The 14684-nt window shown below is 38.2% G+C and overlaps 2 protein-coding genes across 6 annotated transcripts in view; one reads left to right on the top strand and one right to left on the bottom strand.

Moving 5' to 3' along the window:
• LOC109936756 (adenosine kinase) overlaps positions 1-14684 on the top strand; it is a 503574-nt gene that overhangs the window by 177425 nt on the left and 311465 nt on the right. The window lies entirely within an intron of this gene.
• Positions 7-14684, bottom strand: part of samd8 (sterile alpha motif domain containing 8) — a 39187-nt gene continuing 24509 nt past the window's right edge. For both annotated transcript variants that reach the window (XM_020533695.2, XM_048616268.1), the window contains 4 exons: positions 10032-10127; positions 7166-7283; positions 6550-6700; positions 7-2805 (listed from right to left, as the gene is read on the bottom strand). In XM_020533695.2, the coding sequence (XP_020389284.1) occupies positions 2501-2805; positions 6550-6700; positions 7166-7283; positions 10032-10127 (670 nt within the window). In that variant the 3' untranslated portion in view covers positions 7-2500. The remainder of the gene's footprint in view (positions 2806-6549; positions 6701-7165; positions 7284-10031; positions 10128-14684) is intronic.

The following is a 14684-nucleotide window of genomic DNA, read 5'->3' as shown; positions in this document are numbered from 1 at the left end:
GAGACCATCATTTTTGAATTTAACTTGGAAACTGAAACTGTTGACTCAGGAAGACCAGGAAAATAACATTCAATATCAAAAATATTTAGCAGGGTTTGTGGATGACCACAGACAATTTTTGTTAGTATAGCCATATGATAACACAACCATTTATTAAAAATTTGCCTTTTTATGTCAGTTGCCTTCAAGAATATTAATTTTTCAAAAAGTTTTCAGTGCATGCAAAAACATTCATTTATATATATTTCATCATTCTAAAGCTAAAATTCTGTTAGATCTGCTATAAAGATTTGTAACACACACAGTTCAGGGAACTAACATTAAAGTGGAGTAGAATTGAACTTGCATCATTAGACAGCTATCAATCAAAAGGAATGGAATGTAAACAATCAATTACTGACAACTAGTTGTGAGCATGGTACAGTCACCTCATTCAGATTCAGTGCTACAGGTTATTTTTATATATAGAAGACTTATACAATTAATCACATGCAGGGAAATGCTTTGCTTTTCAGTTTAATACCTAGGTAACTGACATATGCTCCAGACAAAAGCAGCCAATTCTGAACTTGCCGATGTTGTTTAATACAAAGGTAACACATTACTCTGAGAGACACCTATATTTAACCAGGCAGTGGTAAACTTTTGGCAACAATTTGGAGAATGAATATTTGAATATATGAATTGCAAAACACTTCAAGTAACAAACTAAAATTGGCAAGTGTTGTCTCAATGTCAACTAACATTGATTTTAGTCATTACCCAATACAAGACATAAATTAGAATATTTCAAACTGATTGTGATTTTAAACTATGGAACAAAACACTTCAAGGAACTGCAGAGCCAATGATGAGCAGATCCCGCAAAAAAAGGTTTTAACTGGTCATTTGCATTGCTAATGCCATTCCGTTTCCAACAAAATAATGATCAGCACCAAGAGACATACACACGCTTCAAAAACAAAATCTAAAAGTAATAAAAAGAATCTGACAAATATATAAAATGTCAGCCCCTTCTTATGTTTAAACCTGTAAACTTAACAGCAGGAAAACCCTCCCACATTAATTATCAGAGGGTAATTATTTGCATTGAAATACAGTGGAATTCTGCTTAAGATATACATTATAATTCAGTCTGTTTCAATTAAATGTTGATAATGGCTAATTGAAGGAAACTAAAACTGTAGTGCTATGTTAATTTCTTTACACAACTGTCAAAATATATTCATCCATTTTTAGATCAGTAATGTGTGCCTGGTGCCTTATAACCACCAAGGTATGAGTCCACGAAAGCTATTAAACCCAGGCAAAATAAACCAAGTCAATATGTAAAAGGTTCTCATGACAGGCCACTGAAGACTAAGACCATCACAATACCTACAAAATTACAGTAGAGATTCTACCGACCAGAAGTAAATTCTGCCAACAGTATCAATGCTAAGTACCATTTAAAAATTAAGAACTACTTAACTTTTTAGAGTTGTGCCTAATTATATCTTAATCATTCAAATAATTATCCATTGCAAATAGTGTATTCTAGTAAATGCTATGTAAAGAGATTATAAGTGGTTCTTTGAGTTTTCGTCTACACATGCATTGTGAGGACTAATTTCCAGGAGTTACGTTACACTACTAATACTGTAAGTAAGATTTGAGGTCTGTAAAGAGATGAAGTGAAGCTACAGCTAACAGGTAAACACCTCAAAACAAAAAATGATTAAGACCTATATATATCCCACAAAGGGATAGAATTGAACAAAATATTTTTTATTGCTTGAAGAACAGACACTTTGAGTAATTTTTGGTTGAATGCCCATGTGATATTCAAGAGGATACTGATTATACCACATAATGAAGACACTTCCATTGGCTTTTTTTTCCCCAGGTTTCTGTTAGGTTTTTGTAGTGTTTCCTTTAGTAAGTATGAAAGCACATTTCCCGGAAATAAAACATCAGGAAGAAAAAAAAACTCCATATTTTTGAAAGGAAATACTCTTAAAAAACTTGCCACTATGAAAAATTCTTTCAAATACTCTCTGAAAAATCCCAGAGTCTCACCGACTTAAAAAAGTTAACCTTCCTCTGCAGGTTAACAACTTTCTTTCCTTGTAGCCTTACTCTATGGGATTCCCACTGCTTTTTCGTTATCATAGCCAAGGCTGGAAACTTGGTGGTCCATCAGGCACGCTGTCGCTCCTGGGTGAAATGCTTGCCTGTTCAAAACACACACACTGCATAAGGCCACCAAATGGAACAAAAATTCCCAAATTAAGACACTTTGACTTATTTGGGGAGAGAAAGTATATTTCCAATTTAGTGGACTAATCATGAATCAACCTAACCACCAACTAATTTGTATCAAAGTCTCCTTTCCCCTTTATGTTTGCACCTGGCTTGACACAAGCCATTGTACTAATCTTGGGTGTAAAACCAACTATTGCTCCATTAATAATGTCTTTTCCCAACAAATGTAAGATAACTCATTCGTGTTGACTACGACTTATCCTATTAGGGATTTCAATAATCTCGGTCTAGAAAGTGGCCAGCTATATTCATTTGGTACAGGGCCATTGACATTACATTCAAAGAATGAAAACATTGGGAACCAAATCCGTGCTCTTCGGCTTTGCTGATAGGCTCGAGTGTTGGCTAGTGTATGGTAATACAAAAAGAGTCTTGTGGTAATATAAAATGCGATGAAGACATCAATTGAATAATGTTCATGTGCAGCAAGGATAAAGAAGATCCCAAACAGGTTCAACACCCAAGACAAGGTGTGTAAGAAGTTCCAGCTTCTTGGAGTATCTAATTCACAGTTTAAAAAAGAACACATTAGGAATTATGTTTACATTTCTATTTCATCCAAGTTACCAACACAAGCATAAAATGAAAACAAGAATATAGAATCATAGAATCCCTACAGTGTAGAGAGAGATCATTTGGCCCATCGAGTCTGCACCAACCCTCTGAACAGCTAATCCACCTAGCCTGTACATCCCTAGTCACTACAGACAATTTAGCATGGTCAATCCACCTAACCTGCACATCTTTGGACTGTGGGAGAAAACCGGAGCACCATGTGGAAACACATGTAGACATCACCTAAGGCTGGAATTGAACCCAGGTCCCTGGAACTGTGAAGCAACAGCTAACCACTGAGCCACTGTGCTGCCCCGATTCAAGAATGATCACAGCCATAATCCACCACCAGAAAAAAAACTTTACCTAGAATCTTAGAACATACAGCACAGAAAGATTTAGTTCATACCAGATCTTTGAAATAGCTTTCTAATCAGCCTCACTCCCTTCCCTGGAAATCTTTCCCTTTCAAATATGTGCCCAATTCCCTTTTGAAAGTGATTATTGAACCTGTTACATACAAATATTTCACTTCATAGATTTGAACACACTAAATAAGAGCAAGAGCAAGTAATTCAGCCATCAAGCCTGCTCAATCTCAAACTCACTCTCCTGCTTACTTACTTTGATTCCCTTGTTAGTCAATATTTATCTACCTCTGCTTTCACAATATTCAATTACCATGCCTCCAATGTAGCGTCAGTTTTTCTTCGTCGATACCTTAAATCAGTGTTTTCTGGTTATTGACCTGTCTGCTACTGTAAACAGTTCCTCTTCATGTACTCCGTCAAACCTGTTCATGGCTTTGAGCACCTCTATTATATTTTCCCGTAACTTTTTCTTCTCTGAGAATATCCCACCTTCTCTAGTCGCTCTACAAAAACAAGATTCCGAATCTCTTGTGATAACAAGGTGCAGAGCTGGATGAACACAGCAGGCCAAGCAGCATCATAGGAGCAGGAAGGCTGACGTTTCGGACCTAGACCCTTCATCAGAAATGGGGGAGGGGAAGGGGGTTCTGAAATAAATAGGAAGAGAGGGGGAGGCGGATAGAAGATGGATAGAGGAGAAGATAGGTGGAGAGGAAACAGACAGGTCAAAGAGGTGGGGATGGAGCCAGTAAAGGTGAGTGTAGGTGGGGAGGTAGGGAGGAGATAGGTCAGTCCAGGGAGGACAGACAGGTCAAGGGGGCAGGATGAGGTTAGTAGGTAGGAGAAGGGGGAGAGACTTGAGGTGGGAGGAGGGGATAGGTGGGAGGAAGGACAGGTTAGGGAGGCGGGGACGATCTGGGCTGGTTTTGGGATGCGGTAGGGGGAGGGAGATTTTGAAGCTTGTGAAATCCACATTGATACCATTGGGCTGCAGGGTTCCCAAGTAGAATATGAGTTGCTGCTCCTGCAACCTTTGGGTAGCATCGTTGTGGCACTGCAGGAGGCCCAGGATGGACATGTCGTCTGAGGAATGGGAGGGGGAGTTGAAATGGTTTGCGACTGGGAGGTGCAGTTGTTTATTGCGAACCGAGCATAGGTGTTCTGCAAAGCGGTCCCCAAGCCGCTTTGACCTGTCTGTTTCCTCTCCACCTATCTTCTCCTCTATCCATCTTCTATCCACCTCCCCCTCTCTCCCTATTTATTTCAGAACCCCTTTCCCCTCCCCCATTTCTGAAGAAGGGTCTAGGCCCGAAACGTCAGCCTTCCTGCTCCTATGATGCTGCTTGGCCTGCTGTGTTCATCCAGTTCTACACGTGTTATCTCAGATTTTCCAGCATCTGCTGTTCTACTATCTCTGATCCAAATCTCTTGTGCCCAGTTGAGTTCAATATCAAATATCATCACTAACCCATCAGTTCTTTAGAACACTATCACAACAGAATCAAGGAAAGAACCCTGCAGATACATACATACCCAAATGTATTTAATGAGGAACAAATAAATTGCAGTTTAAGTTAAAGCCTAATTTGAATTTATAGTCTCAAGAGGTTATATATGATCCTTGACCACATAACTAGGAAGTCGCTTTTCTGGTTTATAGATGCAGAATATTCTTTGTATGTAAATGCTTACTAATAACAAATTTGTTAAGCACAGATCCAACTCAAATGGAAACCACTAAATCCAATTTGTTCCTTAATGATCAATCAAGCTAAAGGGGTTTTGCAACTAGGTGAAAACGTGATCTCGATCCTGCATATTTTCTGTGGCTCAGGCCAAAGCTGGTCAGGTGCTGAATGGTGTCCAGGTCATGAATCGCTGACTGTCCTGAATGCCTAGAAAATCTCTGTCAGATGTGGAGTTTCTCATGCTGAATACTGTCCGTGGCAACATCCCTAGGACAGGGTAATGGATGGACTTGGAAACAGTTTCTGCAGCATAGTTTGAGGAAAGAGAAAAATGTATTTGCATTTTTAATAATACTTTTCACAACTACCAGATATTTCAAAGTATTTTACACAGATACAAAAACATTTTCTGGGGCGGCACGGTAGCTCAGTGGTTAGCACTGCTGCCTCACAGCGCCGGGAAGCCGGGTTTGATTCCACCCTCGGGCAACTGTCTGTGTGGAGTCTGCACATTCTCCCAGTGTCTGCGTGGGTTTCCTCTGGGTGCTCCGGTTTCCTCCCACAGTCCAAAGGTGTGCAAGGCCAGGTGGATTAGCCATGCTATTTCTCAATCTCTCACTGCTGGGTTTGGCACCACACAAAACATAACTGCAGGGCAGAGTCACATTTGAGTTTTAAAATGTATCTGTACTCACCCCGCCTGACATTCTATGCTATCAACTTAATTATTGGATGCAGCACTGAACTCGCAGCTGACGGGTTATCATCCACGTTGTGGTCCCAACCAAGCAGAATTTCTGTCCTTTCAAGCCATTTTTTGCAAGAAATTTGATGTTTGACAGTTTAAGGATTAAACATGTTTTAATAAAATTGGACGGTTCAATAAATAACTAAGTTGGAAGAAAATAACCTTACTTCTGCAAAATTTTAATTATGTAAAATTACACACAGTTTACAATACAGAAACATATCATACTAGCACAACTGATTTACACACTGAGCCCTACCTATCTCTACTTCATCTCACCCTATGACTGTGTCTTTCTAATCCTCTCTTGTACGTACTACCTGGAACTTTAGACATCGGGAATAGCTTGTTAGGAGTTAACAGTGAGAATTTAATTTGATAAACATATGTAACACAACCATATTTTTGTTTTGGCCATCCAAAGACATTGTGCCCTTCATAAAACAAAAAAAAAATCAAGTCACTTAAGAAGTCTAACCTACATGTGACTTTAGACAGCAATGTGGGTGACCCTAAACCATGCTCTGGCCCAATAAGCATCTCAGTGCAAGAGAAACTAGGGATGGACAACAAACTCTGGCCTTTCCAGTGACACCCACATCCCAGGAAAGAATAAACAGCATTCAACAATTGTCTCAGGCCTTCTTTAAATATGAGACTCAAGTAGGAACATTTCATATTTACTGATTCATAGTAAATCTATTTTATAAATCTTTAAACAATGAAACCCTTCAAATATTCGCTTCCAAAATCTGACCCACCAAACACAATCATTTGAGTCATTGCATTAACATCATCATTGATGGCAATTCAATGCCTTTCCTTAATAAAAGTCAATACCCATTATGGTACAAATGACAGGTAAGTGCATTTTTATACCTACATTCTGTGACAAAGAAGTTAAGCATGGTAATAACAACTGTGTGCCCACTGAACATGTAGTCTCCACAGGTATGCACGCCTGTTAGAGTCATTCCAAAACCACTCCAAATTGCAAGTGCTCGTTGAAACTTGGCCCATACATCTCCATACAACTGAAAAAGAAAATATACATTGTTAAGTAACTACTACACATTTTTTGCTGAGACATCTGGTAGTAAATTTACAACCTCTTCAAAACAGCATGAGTTTAGACAATGATTGTATTATGATGATATGGACAGTGGCTGTCTGGACTAGAGTGACCCTACGCAATGCTTTAAAAATTTAAGTGAATTGTTACAGTGTTCCATTTACTGGTATAATAGGTTGCTTTGTATCTTTGTCACCGTAAAGTTGAATATGAGGAGCAAGGTTTGTGTATCTGGAAGTGTAACTTGTAGAAATTTGATGTGCTCACTTTATTAACTCATCATACTAAACTAAACTGTGCAAATTAAAGGCCAATTATTTAATTAACCAAGAAAAAATCTCGCAATAAATTTGTTTTTAAAATTACAACCATGAACCACCTTTCTGTCCAACTGACTATTTGCTCAGCATGGTTTACACAAACTTACTTTTCCAGAACACTGCAGATGATGGCCAGGCACAGAAAGTGAGGTAACAAACATAGTAACACAACGCAATAGAAACACTGTTCCCATCAGGCTACACATGCGACGAAATAGGATAGACCTACAGTGTCGTGAAGAAAAACAGCCATAAATACAGTTAATAAGCAATGCAGTTCAGTCCACAAATCTAACTTTACAAATCTTTATTTTTACCATTACATTCAAAACACATTTATATTTCCCAATCCTCTCAGAAGAGTTACACTTTCCCTTGATCTGCTACCAAAACACTGAATACTATGGATTTTATGCATTGTTCCTGTCCAATTTCAATGGTAGTATTGATCACAACAGATCCTAAGCATCAATGACAACAGCTAATATTTTCAAAAAATCATAATTAAAAAGAGACAACAAAATATGTTCTCTTTAAAGCTGTTTCCACTCTTGTGGTGGTTTCTCTGTCTTATTAACAAAGAATAAGTTAACTCGCAACCCATCCCAAGACACTGCATACTCAAAGAGAACATAATGGATGCCCCCAAGTGAAAATTCTTATTTAAATACATCATTCATTTGTCATTGTAGCACAGGCAAGATAACAAACTCTCTCTGACTGCAGGATAGCTCATATCAGAACATTTAATTTTTTTCTCTGAACTAGAAACCCTAAAAAGTTTAAGAAATTCTTCTGAAACCATCAGATTTTTGCTTTAGATTGTTGATTTCTTTTGGAGAATAGAAGTGAGATGGGTAAATTATTTTGCTTTTAACGTTATGACTGAACAGATAAGGAGCAAAATTGCCCTCTCTGCTCCAATAAATTTGTCAAAATCAACTGAAAAGCATTCCTACTTCAGTTTCCTTTACTGGTCAGCCTCATGATCAGGATCAGGAGTTGATAATGTAAATTAGAAATTAGGCAAATTTTTTTCTGAGGGTTGCAAGTCTTTGGAACTTTCGTCCTGAAAAGGTGGTAGAAGCAGAATCCTTGAACATTTTCAGATTCTCGTTATGCAAGGAGGTGAAAGGTTATCAACGGGGGGTGAAAGGTTATCAAGGGTAGGCAGAAATGTGGATTTGACATTACAATTAGATCAGCCATCATTGTATTGAATGGCACAGCAGACTTAAGGGATTGAATGGCCTACTCCTTCTTTCAACTCGCATGTTTGTAACACTAGGTAAATTTCTAATAATATTTCTGTAGCCAAATACAAGTTTCAGTGAAACATTAGTCTTATTACGACATCAGTGGTGGTTTCTGATTGCAAAGCCATGCATTATGCAAGTAACCGCTTTCAAAATGTTCATATTCCTGTCCCAACCGACTGGTTATTATTCAATTTATTATAGAGTAAACCAACTTAGGCTGTTATTTCATGCACAGTATATTCTCAACCAGCCTTTTGTTTCTCCCACAGAATTAAATCAGATTGACTGTTCTTAATTAGAAAATCAACGTTCCAGAGGAGATGCTTTGAAACTTGGGGTTAGTCAGGTGATAAAGAAGTGAGCAGTTGAGAATTTAGTTGCACAAAGAACTGGGATAGCCAAGCACTAGTTGCCCAGGGAAGACCACATGCAAATAGCTTTTGTAACACATCAGTTGATCATATAATGTGACCTAAATATGGGGCATAAAACTCATGATATATTCTGGGAAGGACTTCATATGAATTAAAATATCTTACTTTATAAGCTGCTCCTTTTTACTCCAATTGCTCCCCCACAAAATGAATAAATTCTGAAACATGTGAGCTTAGAAGTACATCAGGCTGTCTTCATGTACAAGCCAGATAGTCAAGCTACTAGTGATGAGGGTGTGTGATGGGGAGTGGGAAACAATAGAACAATAAGCCTAATCCAAATCCCAGTATGTCTTCAATCCACACTCATATGATAAAGCCACTCCAGGTGAAGCCTCTGGAAAGACATCAGGTATGGAATGCCTCGCTGTTTATTACTTTCATTAACTGCTATGCATGGCTTGAACCTATATGAGATTATGAAAAGGAATCAGACTGGTGCCTTCTTGATCTGGCTGGTCATTGCCGCATCATAGGATCAAATTTGTTTTTGTTCCAGGCAAAAGGTTAGTTTTAGAACTATTAGAACTACCGCATAAATACTGTATTAATTATTGTCCAATCTAAAACAATGTGGTTTTTAAAAATTAATTGTTTAGATTATTTTACATATTTTAAATACCTTTTCAAAATGCTAATCTTTTAGTTGCGATTTCATTCTTGATGGTTTAACAGCAAGGAATATTTCAAAAAGATTGAAATTTTGTTGAATATTTGGGAGGAAACTAATCTGACCAAGAAACTGAAAGAAACATTTTTTGTACCTGCTGAGAAGAACAACTTAGAAAAGTCGTGTCAAGTTATCAACAGTAACTTGCAATTTAAAAAGTGCTCACCAATCCCAATGTAATTTCTCAAAAAAAAGTTCCCTTTCTTCACTTTTGCAGAGCAGGTAAACATCATGAAGGATCAGTGCACTAAATAGCAACAATTTTCAGAAAAGGGGTGCAGGACTCCATTCTTAGGAAAATAACCTTGTTGTCTTTTTAATAAAAAAAAAAGGATTGCCTCGTAGAGGATTGTTGATGCACCTTAAACATCCTCAGTTACAAAAAGCAACTAAACCCAGATTTGTATGGTCAATTCCTCTCCATTCATCACCTGCATTGGTATGCCTTTTAGAATGGAACTTTAAGTTCTTTGACACCCTCTTCTCTTCCTTCTCTGCTTTTCCTTTGTCCACCTCCAAAGATCCACAGTAAAAATCAAGATTTCAACATTTAAATTGAAAAACATGCTTATAATAATCAAAATCCAATGTAAGGAGGCCTGAAACTTACCGATGCTTATGAAGCAGCAACAGCAACAACCAAATGCTGCAGAGCACAACACCACAGACTTCAGCCATTGCGAAAGCCCAGGGTATTCTAGGGACACTGCCAACAGAAACAGCACAATAAAAGGAATGTATACTTGGGAACGTAATTAATCTGGAAAGGTAGATTTTTTTCCCTTTCTGGGAATTTATAAACTTCATGATGAGTCTCAACAAAAACAAATTTCAGAAGTTTAAACACCACTCAATATAAAGGGTTATTCACCGTCTTTCTCCATTTTTCCACCAGTAATCAGTACAAAAATCGAAGGCAAGAGAAGTTGGGAACATAACCTTATATTTTCAGGGAAAAAGTTGCTTCAATTCAATAGAAGTACAATTTTCAGCAGAAATCAGATAAAGCACAAGAGAAAATCAAAAATTTCAATCACAGGCTTCTCTAGTATAAAACCGAAAATCCATGACTAAGATCAGATGAAATACAGAGGTTTGAATTCAAGTCAGTGCTGAATGAGGTGAATGAAATAAGCAGTTATCACACTGCAGGGCTGTACTGGTCCTTTCTTGCTATGAAGACAGATGGGATGCCTCAAGACATTGTTGTTATAAGCGACTATTAGTTAGATCAACTAGATGAACATGTTCATCATAACTTCAGAAGGGACCCCTTCAGCTTATGAATTGTTTGCTGTAATTTCAAAATCAATTGCCCCTTACGTGCAACCCTGGTGCCTGAAGTAAACAAGCAAAATAGAACTGAAACATTTTTCAACAGAGCTTCTTACTCAATAAGAGTTGATAAGAAAGTCAAATGAGCACATTAACACAAAAACTTGATAGAATAACAAACAGTAAAATGAACTTTGAAAAATATTCTTTGGGTTAAAAATGATTGCAGCAGACAGCTCAAAACACAAGATTCTTAAGAATCATATTTCTAAACAAGAGCGTCAACTTGGATGTGTTTGAAGTAGAATACAATAACAGATCATAAAAATGTCACACTTAAGATGTGCACTGTATGACATCAGAATTTTCATCTGCAATACAATGTGACAGCAATCTGGCTTCTGCTTCCTGACCCACATTGGTTCCAGGTAGAGCAATGTTTCCACTTTAAACTTTTCATCCAGATGTTCAAATTCTTCCAAAGCCTCTGTACTCACCATTTTTGTAAACTCCTCTGGCCTTCCAACTCTGGTTTCTTGTGCACTATCCATTTCCTTCAACCCACCAATGGTGACTATACCGTCAGAAGTCTAGTCCCTTCATTCTGGAACCCAAAACTCACTGGCTCTCTCATCTCCTTTAAAGATATTGGCTAATATCTTTACACCTTTGGCAAAGTTGTATCACCTGTCTAAAGATTTCCTCCTTTGACTGTCCATATTTCTGATTACACTTTTGTGAAGTGCCTTACTTTATCCATTCATGATATGTGTCCATCACTAGGTGCCTTGAGAAGGTAGCGGTGACCTGCCTTCTTCAACTGCTGCAGTCCATTTGCTTTAGGTAGACCCACAATGCCGCTAGGAAAGGAGTTCCAGGACTTTGACCCAACAAAAAAAATTGAAGGAATGGCAATATATTTCTAGTCAGGACGGTGAGCAACTTGAAGGGGAATTTGCAGGTGGTTGCATTCCCGTGTATCTGCTGCCCTTGCCCTTCAGGATGGTAGTGGTCATGGATTTGGAAGGTGCTGTCTAAGTAGCCTTGATGAACTTCTACACATATCTTGCAGATGGTACACACTGCTGCTACTGGACATTGGTGGTGGAGGGACTGAATATGGCGCCATTCAAATGAGCTGTTTTGTCCTGGATGGTGTCAAGCTTTCCGAGTGTTGTTAGAGCTGCACTCATCCAGACAAGTGGGACATATTCCATCACATTCCTGATTTGAGCCTTTTCAACGTTGGACAGGCTTTGGGGAGTCAGGATGTGAGTTAATCGGTGCAAGATTCCTAGCCTCTGACCTGCCCTTGTCACCACAGTATTTATATGGCTAGTCCTGTTCAGCTTCTGGTCAATGGTAATCCCTGGGGAACTGGTAATGGGGGAATGTCAACGGGCAATAGGCTTTCTTGATGGAGATGGTCATTGCCTGGAATGTGTGGTGCAAATGTTACTTGCCACCATTCAGCCCAACATGGATATTCTCCAAATCTTGTTATACTTCTACAAAGACTGCTTTAGTATCTGAAGAATCACAAATGGTGCTCAACATTGCTCACTGATAATTGCACATCACCACTTTTGACCTTTTGATGGAGGGAAGGTCATTGATGAAGCAGCTGAAGGTGATTGGACTCAGCAATATAATTGCCAGCTGTTGGTTTGAGATGAAAATGCTATACCTAGGTAAAGCTCTGCCTAAAATCTGTTGAAAATATTATTCATTTGCTTGTGTTCATAACTGCAAAGAATGGTAATCAAATTCTATTAAGAAATTTGGAATTTTTAAGGCATTGCTCCTCAATATAGTAAATTCATCTTGCATCCTCCTCATGATTAATATACAACAGTCAACAGGATAATGAATAACTTGCATTGTTGTTTGTGTCCATCTAGGCAAATGTAGCTCCTTGACAGCAAAAACAAATGCCACCAGTGGCAAACTTTATTAGCAAATAATGGAATAAAATCACACTAGAAAAACATTTTGCCACATTAACTGAACATGCCCAGTAACTGAAGAATTTATTGGAGACGGAGACACACCATTCTATTTAAATAAAAACCATTGATCTCCATGCTTTGTTTACGGTGTGAACAATTAAATCATTACCAAAGGTCAAGTAATTTCACAGTTGAGTATATCAACACTTATTTATATAGTACCATCATGGGAGGAAAAACATCTCATGACATTTCAGGGACAACTGTACCAACAAAAAGAGGCAATTGCTCAGACAAAAATCAACACCTAGCCAAAAATAACTCTTGGTTACAATATCTAGAAATTGGCTGAGAGAAGTGGCCTTTACAGAGGTCCTCACAAGAAAAAGAAAAAAAATTTAAAAACTAGAGGGCATAGGTTTAAGGTGAGAGGGGATAGATTTACAAGGACCTGAAGGGCAACTTCTTCACGCAGAGTGTGGTGTGTATATGGAACGGGCTGCTGAAGAAAGTGGTTGAGGTAGGTACAATAGCAATATTTCTAACAATAACCATCTCTAACAATAAACTAACCATAATGTCCTTAACATTCAAGGCACTTATCACTGAATCCCACATTATCAGCATCCTAGGGATTACTGTTAACCAGAAACTGGACGAGCTATATAAATATTCTGGCTACATGAGGCGAGGAATCCTGCAGCAAGTGACTCACCTCCTGACTACCCAAAGCCTGTCCACTATTAACAAGGCACAAGTCAGGAGCCTGATGGAATACCTCCCACTGGCCTAGATGAGTGCAGTTCCAACAACACCAGGACAAAGCAGCCTGCTTGATTGGCACCCCATTCACTTCCTCCATCACTGTCACCCACTAGCAGCAGTGTGTACCATCTGCAATGGGCAGTACAGAAATTCATCAAGGATCCTTCAACAGCATCCTCCAAACTAACAACCAGTACCATCTAGAAGGCAAGGGCAGCAGATACATGCTAACACTACCACTTGTAAGTTTCCCTCCAAGCCACTCACTGTCCAGCCTTGGAAATATATCACTGTTTTTTTCAATGTCACTGGGTCAAAATCCTGGAACTCCTTCCATAATAGCACTATAGGCATACCTACACCAGACGGACTGCAGTGGTTCAAGAAGGCAGCTCACTACCAATGTCTTATGACAACCAAGGATGGACAATAAATTTTGATCTACCCAGAAATGTCCACATCCATGAATTAATAAAACAAGATCACTTTTAAACAAAGGACAATCCTAAGACCGATATGTAACTACAAGCAAGCATGAGCCTTTCTGGACTTATAAAGTCTCCATACACCACGAAAATAACTAACAATTAAAAAAGAAAGAGACATGTTTTATTCAAGTATGATTTAATCCAAAAGAATTTCAAGTTGGTTACTTTTCACCTACACGGCCAAAAGACCCCATCCATATCCTACAAAATTTATGGTGATGGAGGGGAGAATTAGAGATCGTACAAATAGCAAATAGTAAAAACAAAGTTCAGAGCGAAGTCAGTTAGCTGAAGAATTACCAATAGGTATGGTCTTCTCCATTGTGATCAAACACTCACTCAATGTTCAAGACTCATTAAATTCCGTGTGGAAAATATATATTTTATTCCAGCTCATCACTTGATTTTAGGATAGACAAACAGTTTTCACTTTGATGCCACAATTTTCGCAGACTAAGTCTGTGTCAAATAAACAACTTATACCACGTGATAGATGAGAATTACTTTATAAAATTGCTCTCAGAATGTTGCACTATGTCTTAAGTGCCGATAAAAGTGTTTCTTTCTAACTGCAGTATGGCCCAAAATTTAAAAAGAAGACAACTTCAAAATCAACTGGACTCTAGTTTCCTGATCACAGATTTCGGTCATATTTTGAAATCCTCTTCCATTAGTTTGCAATTAAGCAATTAGATCTGATCATCATGCCCTTTCTTCTTATAGGTACAAACAGCTTAATTTCACATTATGGTAGAAATCCAAAATTGCAACATTTATTGCTCTTAA

Source organism: Rhincodon typus, chromosome 34 (genome assembly GCF_021869965.1).
Source record: "Rhincodon typus isolate 14 chromosome 34, sRhiTyp1.1, whole genome shotgun sequence".
Lineage (NCBI taxonomy): Eukaryota > Metazoa > Chordata > Chondrichthyes > Orectolobiformes > Rhincodontidae > Rhincodon > Rhincodon typus.
Note: the sequence above shows the minus strand (reverse complement) of the source record. Positions and strands in the feature narration are given on the sequence as shown.